The sequence below is a fragment of the Dendronephthya gigantea genome, unplaced genomic scaffold (assembly GCF_004324835.1).
Source record: "Dendronephthya gigantea isolate DGI-Jeju-01 unplaced genomic scaffold, DenGig_1.0 000117F, whole genome shotgun sequence".
Taxonomy (NCBI): Eukaryota; Metazoa; Cnidaria; class Anthozoa; order Malacalcyonacea; family Nephtheidae; genus Dendronephthya; species Dendronephthya gigantea.
The window spans coordinates 303,254-315,000 of record NW_021163127.1 but is presented as its reverse complement, the minus strand read 5'-3'; the positions used below and the strand labels follow the sequence as shown (position 1 = coordinate 315,000).

The window sequence follows — 11,747 nt, the reverse complement described above, 5'->3', positions numbered from 1 at the left end:
AAGATGATAGTGACGAACAACAGCAAGCGCCAAGAGCGAAGAGAAAGAGAACTATACCAACACACATGACCGATTACATTGTGCATTCCAGCACTCCAGTTGCACCAGTAACATTAAATGAGAAAGATGAGTTACGACGCCAGTTTTACGAAACATTAGACTCTATCAAGGAAGCCATCAAGACTCGCTTCGACCAGAATGACTTACAAGTTTTGAAAGAAATTGAAAGTTGGCTGTTAGCTGCAGCAAATAAGGAGTATTCCAGTTCCGATGAACTTGTGAAGAAACTGGGGGAAAGTCTGTCGGAGATTATCGACTTGGATGGGCTAAAAAGCGAGCTTGAGGAACTTCCAGTATATATTAAGTTATATAACAAAGAATCTGAAATTCCTCTTAAGAAAGTCACTAAAGTTTCCACTATTTGTGATGTACTGTCCAAGAAGCAAAGCTTCAAAGAAAGTCTACCCCAAATTGACAAGTTATTGTCTTTTTACAATGTCGTGCCTTTAGTGTCAGCAACCGCGGAGAGGAGTTTTAGCGTTATGCGTCGGATCAAATCAGGGATATGTTCAACTATGTCTCATAACAGCCTAAACAACTGAATGTTCAGCACAATCCATAAAAACAGAATTGACAATGTCTGTACCACCACGATTGCTAAAGATTTTGTGCAGGCCAATGAGCAGCGGCGAAAATATTTCGGGTCGTTTGAATAAACATGTAAATTTAGGGGTTAATTGTGGACATCAATAGAAGCGTAGTAATTGGTCGTCTCTTGTATCAAACAAATCTATATGACTATATAAATAATAAGTATATATACTAAAACAGTTATTCTTTTACTTTCTTATCTTCTCAGGAATATTCTTGAACGGTAAATTATAAAGCTACATATCATTTCTAATAAGATTAAAAAACAATTCTAAAATTAGAAAACACGTCACACTGGACGTTGCAAATAATAGATGCCCTTTCGAAATGGCTGCCCCCGCCGCCAAAAGTTGCTTCCTGCGCCCCTGACTACTTTGGCTACATATACATTGTATATTTTTATGAAGTAACCATCCGAGACCTAGTTTAGTTTCTTTAGACCTACTTTAGTTTAGACCTACTTTAGTTTAGTAATATTTCTTTTATTTAGCTTACTGATTATGATGTGTTAAGAGAAGCAGACGTGCAAGTGTTTATCCTATGTGGAATAAAGGCTGGCAATGCTTTGATAATTAAAATAACAATTGCAAATCTGAAGTTAGTGGAAGAAAGTGACAGCAAAGTCGACAGGGTAGGCTGTTTTTGTACCTTTATTTGCAGCATGAAGACATGATTAATGTCCAATCTTTTCACTAATGATTAAGTGTTTACACTTGAATTCAGGAGATTGAAATTTCAAGTGTGCTTGCATCCAACGTGAATTGTAATGAAGTAAAAGAACCAAAGCCAAAAGAAGAAGAAGTTAAGCTTTCTTTGCCTTTTCAATACAAAGAAAAAAACTAATAGAATGTTGTTTAGAAATTTCAAGCTTCTTGAAAAGGTAAGTTGTACAATCTTCATTAATGTACAATTATCATACCACAATTTACTGTGTTATATGTTTACGTTGGCGAATGGCTATTCATCGTAGAAAATACTATGTCCCAACCCCAAATAGTCTGTGGCACATAGATTCTGGACTCATTAGATAGACTCATTTTATATGCAGTATGTCGAAGTTAAATGTGGATTCAATAACCCTGTCTCTGTCTTTTGATGTACTTGCATCCATGTAGTTGCATCCAGTACCCTGTTTCTTGCTTCAGTTAGAATGTCTGTCTCTAATGGCTGCTGTTCTATGTCATTAAAGAGACTCACCACACTTCTTAAATTTTGAAGAAAAAGTGCGAAACCGCCTTTGTTTTGCTCCCGTAGAATTCGACCTCGACGTGTTTGACAAGCTGGCATTTTGTCATTTCACAATTTGTTAGTTTGTCAGTTCCGGAAGCTAAGAAAGACTTTGCAATATGTTTCTTTGGATGTACCATTTACCGGATTTCATCGATGTTGTAGCTATCTTCCAAGAGACCTGGCGGTCGAAGAGGATCACAATACAGTGGGTTTGAAAGAGGCAAAATTAATTGTTGGTTGCAGTGAGAAAATTAATTCGCGATTGTGACAAAATTATTTTGCGGTTGTGACAAAATTAATTTGCTGTTGTGACAAATTAATTAAACCTCCAAACAGATAAACAGGCAAGACAAGGGAAAAATCAAAGCTCTTATGGAAGCTACATATGAAACAAAAAGAGAGGACATATTGACCACAGCTATTCCTATCAAGGATATTATTGAGAAGTATCCAACTCTGGCAACAATGAGTGGGGTAATCTGATGTTGTATTCAACATTCTTCTTCAAAATAACTGTAGTGTAATTTATTTTGTGCTGGTCACACAACATTGAATGCATTCTTGCACAAGTCACTATTCAACTCTGATTTAGGCCATGGGAATGAAAGTAATAGAATACCGTCCAGCGCCCGTATGTGTTTGAATGCCCGCGTAACATATTTCATTTAGAAAAATTTAAAAATTATTTACTTAAAAAACAATAAATTTGAAACTTAATGGCCTAAATCTGAATTTAATAAAAAGTATTAAAACAACATACGATTTGTGCAGTAAAATAACACTTATGCATACAATGAACTTTCAATGGATATGATTGAGGGGGTACATGGGGAGCTCAATTTTGTTGATTTAAAATGTAACCCACAAAGTTATAAGTTTCAAGAAGCAACTGCATTCCACTCCATGGCCTTAACAGGTGGAATAAAAGGCAATGCACAAAGAGATGTCATAGAAGTTGTTAATTTCTTTAATATAAGATTTTTTCCTTTAAGATTTTACCTCATTATCTATTGTCATTAATGTATTGGGCACATCTGAAGTACAGCGTATGAAACGGAACGAGGTTGGTTTAACCCTTGAAACTTTAAGAAAGTTACCTTGTGTTCAGGAAAAAAAGCTTTAAAAAATCTAAAGAAAAATTCTAAGAACTACGTCAAAGTTTTGGAACGCTTGAGCCGAATGTCTAGCCCACTGAGCTAAAAATTCATCGCAAAACAACCTTTTTGTATTGGCAAAATTTTTATTATGACACTATGCATGTTTCAAATTTTAACTGTTGTTTTTCAAGGCAATTTATAGGCCATATGGCCACACCTCTCAGCAAGTATTTGGGATACAGACCCCAGAATACCACCAAACGATAGAGATTGAAAAGACGATTTAAATAGTATTTTCAAACCCGCATTTAGTAATAAACTGCATTTGTATTATAAGTCAAAACATGAATCAAAATAATAGGTTGCTTTGTTATCTCAAATTACTCCCCATTACCCCATAGCAACCATATACTTTAGAAATTCAGTATTTACTTTAGAAATTCAGTATTTTCTCGCTTTTTTTGTTCTCTGTGTTATTTAAAATGTCTGAATTTTACATACTATCATTCTGTTTTAATTCTGAGTAATTGTTGGGGTAGGATGTGCAAAAGAAGCAGAGAAAATAGCATTTTATAAGTTCTAAGCGATCATTGTTGCTAAGCGCGTGCTTACCGCATGCTCAGAATGTTGTCATGCGGTTGGAAAATGTAACAAAACTCCCTAATGCCTTCCTCCACTCCTTCCTCCGAGTCAGACAGCACTGTTTCAAAGGTTGTAGCTGATTGGTTCTTGGCCATGTTGCAGTGGTCGTGGTGGTCAACCAATCATATAGTTTCACTGTTCAAACATTAATCTCTTTAAGCTATTAAGTTCAAATATTAATTCCTTAAGACATCAAGTTCAAATATTAATTTTGTTTGTGTAAGAATCATACATTCTGTTGTGATTGTGAGAGGCTAGTGGTTGGAAAGGTGGTAGTGGTGACAAAGATGTAGTGGTTGTTGTGGCAACTGTGGCGACTGTGGCAGTTGTGGCGACTGTGGCAGTTGTGGCGACTGTGATAGTTGTGGCGACTGTGGCAGTTGTGGCGACTGTGGCAGTTGTGTCAACTGTGGCAGTTGTGTCGACTGTGGCAGTTGTGGCGACTGTGGCAGTTGTGGCACTTGTGGCGACTGTGGCACTTGTGGCGACTGTGGCAGTTGTGGCGACCGTGGCAGTTGTGGCGACCGTGGCAGTTGTGGCAGTTGTGGCGACCGTGGCAGTTGTGGCGACTGTGGCAGTTGTGGCGACTGTGGCAGTTGTGTCGACTGTGGCAGTGTGTGTGGCAGTACCATTTGTGTTCCTTAGGTTTTCTTCCTAATTCAGGCTTTTCAAAACACCCAGCATTCATTCCCCACAACTTTTCGGCTGTTTTGGGATCCCTGCATTCAAGGTGACGAACAAATCCGCAAGGCGTGTCATTAATAAACACAACAGGGGGGTGTTTCAAAGACAGGTACAGGTCAGCAGCATCCCTAACAGACTCCGTCAGCGCCAAAAATTTAGACGCAACTGTTGCCTAGGAAAAAATTCAAATACCAATTAAATAGGCTACATGACCATACGATCGCGTATTACGTTTTAATTGTTACAACTCACCCCGTGGTGGCAAAGCAAATGATAAAATCCACCTGTGTGTCCGGGCACTTTCCCAAAACCATGACATGGACAGTTACCAATTAAAATGCTCCCGTACAAGTCATGCAGTACGCCACACAAGTATTGCTGCAATGATAATAAATATTTTTAGCAAGCAGTTTTAAAAGCAGAAACTGAAACATAATTATATAAGACTCCGATAAATCTTATGTTATAAACTTATAATTAACTGCATTTAGCTATAATCAGCAAACCTTAGATTTCCCTGTTATAGGTATCCCACAAGCTAGGGCTATATCGTTGATAAACTTTGCGTCGCATTCTTTAAGTACATCCATATCAACTTTTCCTTCTGAGATAAACTTGTGTAGGAGTGCCGGATCACCTGAACATATGAACGTTCCAGAATCAGTATATAATAGCCACAGTTTTCAGCCAAAATGTAGGAGACTTATCGGGATATCCTACTGTTATATCATTATTCAAGACATTTGGACGTCCCTAACCTGTCGGCTGATGTGACTTAAGGTACACACTTTTCTTTTCAGTCTCGGTGTTTATTGCGGTTCCAGTGAGACTAGGTGCAATTATGGGTGGCAGTTCCTCTATCGCGACTGAAAACTTATCCTTTGATCTTGTATAAACCGTTTTCTCGAGCCAACGACGTCGAAGTTTTTTAAGGAACTCTTGTAATGGAACCATATCTTTGCGCTCCTCATCATCTTTAGTATAGTTGACCTATTATAAAATATAAAGAAAATGGCATAGCGCCGTTTGAGTTCATCGCAATTTAACATATAGCATATAATATATACACGTGTAGTATAAAATATTTCAAACCTGACGGTTTGTGCAAGAATTTTTTTCATTGCCATCGCCCAAACATATTTCAGGGTATACACCACATATACCACAGACCACGTCATCGAGATTTCTTTCCGTTATCATCTCAAAACTATAAAAACCATTATAGAGTAAATCCTCGATGTACGCCATCTCCCTATCTGTCGGGACAGAATTCTAAAAGAAATATATAGATAAATAAGTTTAATTAAGAAACAGGTTAGACTCGTTCTTATATGTTCTCATGGACACGCATATATTGAGCTCCGAAATTCGTCCTGTATCTGGAACGAACTCGACGAAGCTATAGCATTCAAAGCAACCAAGCTGAAACATTATTTCATTACATGAACTAACCTCCTTGCATTTGGCTTTCAGAGTTTGAACCTTTGCATGAATAATATTTCCAATAGGTTGCCCTTTCTTAAAAAACTCCCTGAATTCCAATAGGATATCCAGCGAAACCAAAACTTTGTCGGAGACGTTAAACAAACCTATATGGAAATAATTACTAAAATTAATAATAAAGCTCACCGACGTAGAGTTTTGGATACATATATAGTATTATATTATTTTATCCCTACCTAGTTTTTCCACCGACGCTTGATGCATGGCAGAACAAACGCGGGATGAGCATATTTTCACCATAATATTTACTTCTTTGAAGGGGTTAAGTTCTGTAATAAGATAGCATGTGTTGTCTTGAGATTGCCCTGGATGGGTACGGCAGTCACCTAACTCGGAGCCACATAGCTGACATTTTCCAAAATCAGGTTTGAAACTATTTGGCCAACCTTCGCCAACACCAAGTAATGTTGAAGCATCCCTCTTCGCTATGGAATGCAACAACTCACTGGGTAGAACATATGGCAGGACTTTTACCCTTTCTGCCAAAGTCAGTGTCGAACTACGTTGGCTCGTTTCGTCGGCTGCGTCATCTGTTGAACCAACCACTGTCGATGATTCACCAGCAGAAGAAATGACGTCGTTACTAGTAGCGACAAAGCATGACCGTAGCAAAGCTATGTGTGTACACATTGATTTCGTCTTACTGTTCCCTTTTGCCGCGAATCCCCGACAGTCTTTTCCTGTACAAACGTAATCGCAATCTTTTGTCCCTTTGCGGACATGACAGTATCCGAGGGGATTGCTTGCTGAAGTCTGTCCCAGCACACAAAACATTCTATCAGACACCTGTATGACACAATTCTGCATACATGCAGCTGAATTTAATATTGATTGTAAGGAACTTTTAAGGCTTTCACTACCAACAAATTTATCTAAATCCGGTTTCAGAATAGCAACTGGCGGAGTTTTAGTGCAATCCTTGGCTTCGTCTACATGACGGCAACTAAAATTGGCCAAGCGCGATGACTGGTGTGACACTGACCTTACAATCTTGCAGGCCTCCACGCTACAAAACCACATAGTACCATCGGTGGTAACAAAACAGCGATCATCTTTTGTGCTGGTTTTGACGCTAAATATACTTTCACAAACCTCTACTGCTTGAGGAGAATACTTCATTTTCTTACTCGAGGGTTCGAATGTTCCTCCTAACGTGTGACCGCACATTCCACATTGTGGTGGTTTTGAGCGATTGAAGTACGCTGCATTGCAGTTAGGGCAGGAACCACGGCCACGTTTGCTCATTGCTTTCAGTACACTTTTGAACTAAATGCTGTTAACAATTCTGGACGACTTTGTTTCTTGACTATTTTAAATACGACTAGTTTGAATACCTGCATGGGTGTATAATGCCTAAAGGTATACTTTTCTAGCTTTTTTGACAAAAATATTTAGGTTTGTTTGTGCAAGATTTTATCTTTGCTCTGACAGCTGGACATTGCGAAAACGCCCCATAAGATATTACATTTGCCCTGACAGCAGGACATTGCGAAAACGCCCCATAAGATATTACATAGCCTGTGCGCAGACACCCTGAAAAGCCAGGCGGATACATACGTCTATATCGTACGCTAGATATTATATGGTTCTATAGATTTTGTCTTTGCAATGACAGCTGGATATTACCAAAAAGATATTGCATGGTTCTGATATTTCATGTGGCTCAGTTTTGATAGCTTGAACATAATTTAACAATATCACACTCGCAGACACCCTGAAAAGCCAGGCGGATACATACGTCTATATCGTACGCTAGATATTATATGGTTCTATAGATTTTGTCTTTGCAATGACAGCTGGATATTACCAAAAAGATATTACATGGTTCTGATATTTCATGTGGCTCAGTTTTGATAGCTTGAACATAATTTAACAATATCACACTTGCATATATATAAGTATCATTCAAAATTTAATAATAATATCACACATGCATATATAAGTATCATTCAAAATTTAATTATATCACACATGCGCAAGTATCATAATAGCCTCTGAGTTATAAACAACAGCACGCGCATATTTTGTGCCTCGATCTAGTTCAAAATTTAATAATATCACACGTGCGTAAGTATCATAACAGCCTGTGAGTTATAAACGGATGTATAAAGAGACATCTTAGAGACATCTTAGAGACATCTTATTCGCTTCCGACATGTGATTGGTCGACCACCATGGCCACTAAATATTTGTCTTAGCCAATCTCTTTAGACCTTGTGAACAGTGCGTAATAACAGCTTCCTTCTACAATCTCATGCAAAAATGTTTGAGACAAGCTATTTATTGAAGTATTTATCCTATAAAAAGTAGTTTTTGCCCCCCTCCTCCCCAAAACAATGTTGTTTCAACATGTTTTGAAGTAAGGGGATATTCAACAACACATTTACAACATTGTTTTGGGGGGGAGGGGGCGCCAGTCGGAAAACGTTTGTAAAAATGTAAAGTGTCTCATTATTTTTGCACGAGATTGATCTTGTGCAAAAATGTTTGAGACAAGCTATTTATTGAAGTATTTATCCTATAAAAAGTAGTTTTTGCCCCCCTCCCCCCCAAAACAATGTTGTTTCAACATGTTTTGAAGTAAGGGGATATTCAACAACACATTTACAACATTGTTTTGGGGGGGATGGGGCGCCAGTCGGAAAACGTTTGTAAAAATGTAAAGTGTCTCATTATTTTTGCACGAGATTGTAGGGTAAATTTGATCCCGGAAATCGATTTCTGATGTAAAATTAGACCTAAGGGGCAGATTTCTGGCTTTTTTGCCCAAATTTTTTTTTCGATGTTTTTATGATTGTAAAATATTATCGCCGGTGACCCGAGTTCATATCATCAATGTATGTTTATATAAAAAATCGGCAAAAATGAGTTAATTAAGTGCTTTTAGGCTGACATATGGGGTGGAATCAACTAAATCTAAAGATAAAGGTGTGGCAGTATGACCTAAATTGCCTTGAAAAAGCCCAGACCGAAACGTTTTGCCTTCGCAGGGAATTTTCCTACGCAAATATTCTTGCCTTTGCAGATAATTTTCCACGCAAATATTCTTAATGTAATCTGCACAAAGTTTGGCTCTGCATAGAAAATCCGCGGTATGTCGTAAAAACTTGTGTATTTTGTGACTTTTTCCTTTCCCTGCTGGCAGAGGCAGAGGTCTCAACTTCTCCCTAAAAGATCCACGCATTTTTATCAAGAAAGAACACCTTTCTCGCACAAAATAAATTCTTTTTGGAGTCTGGGACAAAACTAGTATTGTCATTCTAAACTCAACTGGAAAGCGTAGTAACCTTTTTGTAGTAACCAGGCCCGTGACGCCAAATAAATTTGGTTCAGTTGCCCACGGATGCTGTACAACCGACAAGTAACAGTATACTGTACATGTCTCTTTTGTGTATTACTATATTACACTTTTTGCACGTAAAATCATGTCTCTTCACTTTCCTGCACGGATCATTTTCAAAAGATGAGTGCACATCATAGTTGTGTCGCCGAATCATAGTGTTTTCAGTTTGAACAAATCCATAGTAATTGCAATATTTTCAGCAAAAACCAGTGTCCAGTAATACTATAGTGCTTGATAATCAAGTTTAACAAATTAAATGACGTCATTTCGAATTACCAGGTATGCCACGACGGTACATGAATTTGGTTCAGTTGTCCACTGATACCGTACGACCAACAGGTAAAAGTATACCGTACATGTCTCTTCCTGTATTACTCTTGTTTTGCGCAAAATCATGTTTCTTGACTTTCTTACACAAATCAATTTCATAAGATGACTAACACACTACAGTTTGATTGTGTTTTTGTTATTTACTGTAATCCAATTATTTGAACAGTCTGGTTAAATTCCAATGTTTTTGGCAAAAACCAGTGTCCAGTAATGCCATTGTGTTTGCTAATTCAGTTGCTCTTTCAATTTCTCTCCTGAAGTAAGAATCTACAAAAAAAAAAGAACATAATTTTTAGAATACACTACAATAGCCCTAAGCCTAGCCTAATGATCGTTGTAAAGGGGGATTGAAGTAAAAAAAAACTTACCATATAATGCGTTGAACATACTTTCACACATACAGTGGCAATAAATATACAATTAATATAAGATACAGATCACAGTTAACATACAGAATAAAGCGTAATGCGACCTATAACAGAATTCCATGTCTAATTTAAAACTCCATTGTTTGTCAATTTAAAATGCACTGCTATTGGTAGTCAGTGCTAAACGATCTAGGTGGTTTTCTTCCTCAAGCCTGTATTGTAAATTAGCTGATGATTTCAAACTTGTTAATCGTTCATATGTCATGGGATCAATGACGCAAGATGAAAGCGACTTCACTCTGCTTATGGCAAGGTATGAAACTCCAGCAGTTCTTTCTGATTTTCCAATATCTATCCAAGCTTTTGGAAGAGTAAGTCCTTGGCTCTTGTGTATTGTTAGAGCCAAGGCGAGTCTCAGAGGCAGCTGTTGCCGCTCATGAAAACCAGTTTCTGACTGTGAGGAGACTGTGATTGGACATATTGAAACGCAAGATGGTTTGTTCATATTAAAAACAGGACCTCTATAGTTCTCAAACTCAGTAATGACCACAATAGGCAAGTCAGGTGGTTGATGGTTATTCTGATAGACAATATCAACAACTGTTCCAGTAGCTCCATTACAGAGGCCAACACTTGACCACAAATTCATGGTTAACATAACTCTAGCACCTTTTGCTAGAAATACAACAGGTTCCAACCCAGACATATCATCTGAGGGCATCTTTTTGGGCAATACAGAGGAATGGCAACCATTAATATGAGCAATTGGATGCTCAAGTTTTGTTAGCTGTTCATTATTGTAATCTGCAACTTGTTCATTACTATAGAAGAGTCTAGTAGGATCTTCAAAGTCACATAAATTGGTGACATTTGATGGTTGACGTGTCAGAAGTAATTTCCAGTCATTGACTGTCGACTCACCTTTGCGAAGTCGTAACAACAAATCTCTGAACTGTATTTGTTCAGATGTCATACCTTGCACATGTTGATTTACAGTGAGCTTAACAACTTTGTCAAACATATGATATGCTTGATAACCTTGTTCGCCAACAGCATTTGATGGTTTAGCATGATAAAGAGGCTTATCTATCTGCCACTGGTGGCAATTGACCTGGATTACCAGATAAAACAAGACGCCTGTTCTGGCGTTAACTCCGGCGCACGTGCCAGTCTACAATATAGAGCTTCTGAACATAAACAATACAGTTCATATTCGCATTTAGATGCCTTGCGAACCTAAATGTTCGATCGCGAAATTCAAAAGGACATTGTACTTTAAAAAGTATAGAAGTTCAATTGTTCAAAAACGTAAATAAACTGCATGATATATTCGCTTTGTCTTACACTTTGCCTTTGGAATTCGCGCTTATATAGTTATATTAAATGTTCAATCCTGTGCAAACTACGACGTTCAACGCGCCCATACACGACCACATCATCTTGTTAAACGGCGAAATAGCAGCGATATTATTAAAATAGGACCAAAATCTACATGTATTAAATATATTCTTACCCCAATTCAATCTAAACTTAGTCGAAAAGCGTGAAAAGAACGGTTTATTTGTTGCTCTTGGAGGAATTGCTGTATCATGCGAGCAAAATCGAATCGCGCATCGGAAAATTAGCCAAAGCTGTGCACCACAACTCTTAGCAGATAAGACTGGGACGTAGATAAATACGGTTACATACACATTTTAAATACTACAATGTTTCGCGCCATTCAGACTTGCGACGACGAAAAATAAAAAAAAAAAAAAAAAGACAACAACAAAACAAAACCAGGGCGAATTTTCAACTCCGTCGCTGACGCCGGAGTAATTAGTGATTTTCCACCAAATACTTTGTCATTATAACCAGTTGCTTGTTTGCAATGGAGTATTCATCAATAATGATGTACCC

At 37.8% G+C, this 11,747-nt stretch overlaps 2 protein-coding genes across 2 annotated transcripts; both read right to left on the bottom strand.

Annotated features, from left to right (window-relative positions):
* Positions 1-3,818: 3,818 nt before the first annotated feature.
* LOC114535414 (HMG domain-containing protein 3-like) lies at positions 3,819-7,052 on the bottom strand. Its single transcript, XM_028556730.1, has 8 exons — positions 5,984-7,052; positions 5,757-5,893; positions 5,397-5,576; positions 5,063-5,294; positions 4,811-4,941; positions 4,557-4,682; positions 4,250-4,476; positions 3,819-4,098 (listed from the first exon to the last, which is right to left on the bottom strand). The coding sequence occupies exons 1-8, from the start codon at positions 7,050-7,052 to the stop codon at positions 3,819-3,821; spliced, it is 2,382 nt and encodes a 793-aa protein (XP_028412531.1).
* A 2,947-nt stretch (positions 7,053-9,999) lies between these two features.
* LOC114535413 (ATP-dependent DNA helicase PIF6-like) lies at positions 10,000-10,869 on the bottom strand. Its single transcript, XM_028556729.1, has one exon. It carries the CDS (start codon positions 10,867-10,869, stop codon positions 10,000-10,002), a length of 870 nt encoding a protein of 289 aa, XP_028412530.1.
* Positions 10,870-11,747: the final 878 nt, after the last annotated feature.

Bases quoted from the DNA above. Each gene is read 5' to 3' on its own strand.
- LOC114535414 (XM_028556730.1), bottom strand. From the start codon at position 7,052: ATGAGCAAACGTGGCCGTGGTTCCTGCCCTAACTGCAATGCAGCGTAC. The intron at 5,295-5,396 runs GTTTGAAATATT...ATTTTATAATAG, and splicing joins ATTCTTGCACAAACCGTCAG to GTCAACTATACTAAAGATGA. The intron at 4,683-4,810 runs GTTTGCTGATTA...TTATCATTGCAG, and splicing joins CTATAACAGGGAAATCTAAG to CAATACTTGTGTGGCGTACT.
- LOC114535413 (XM_028556729.1), bottom strand. From the start codon at position 10,869: ATGTTTGACAAAGTTGTTAAGCTCACTGTAAATCAACATGTGCAAGGT.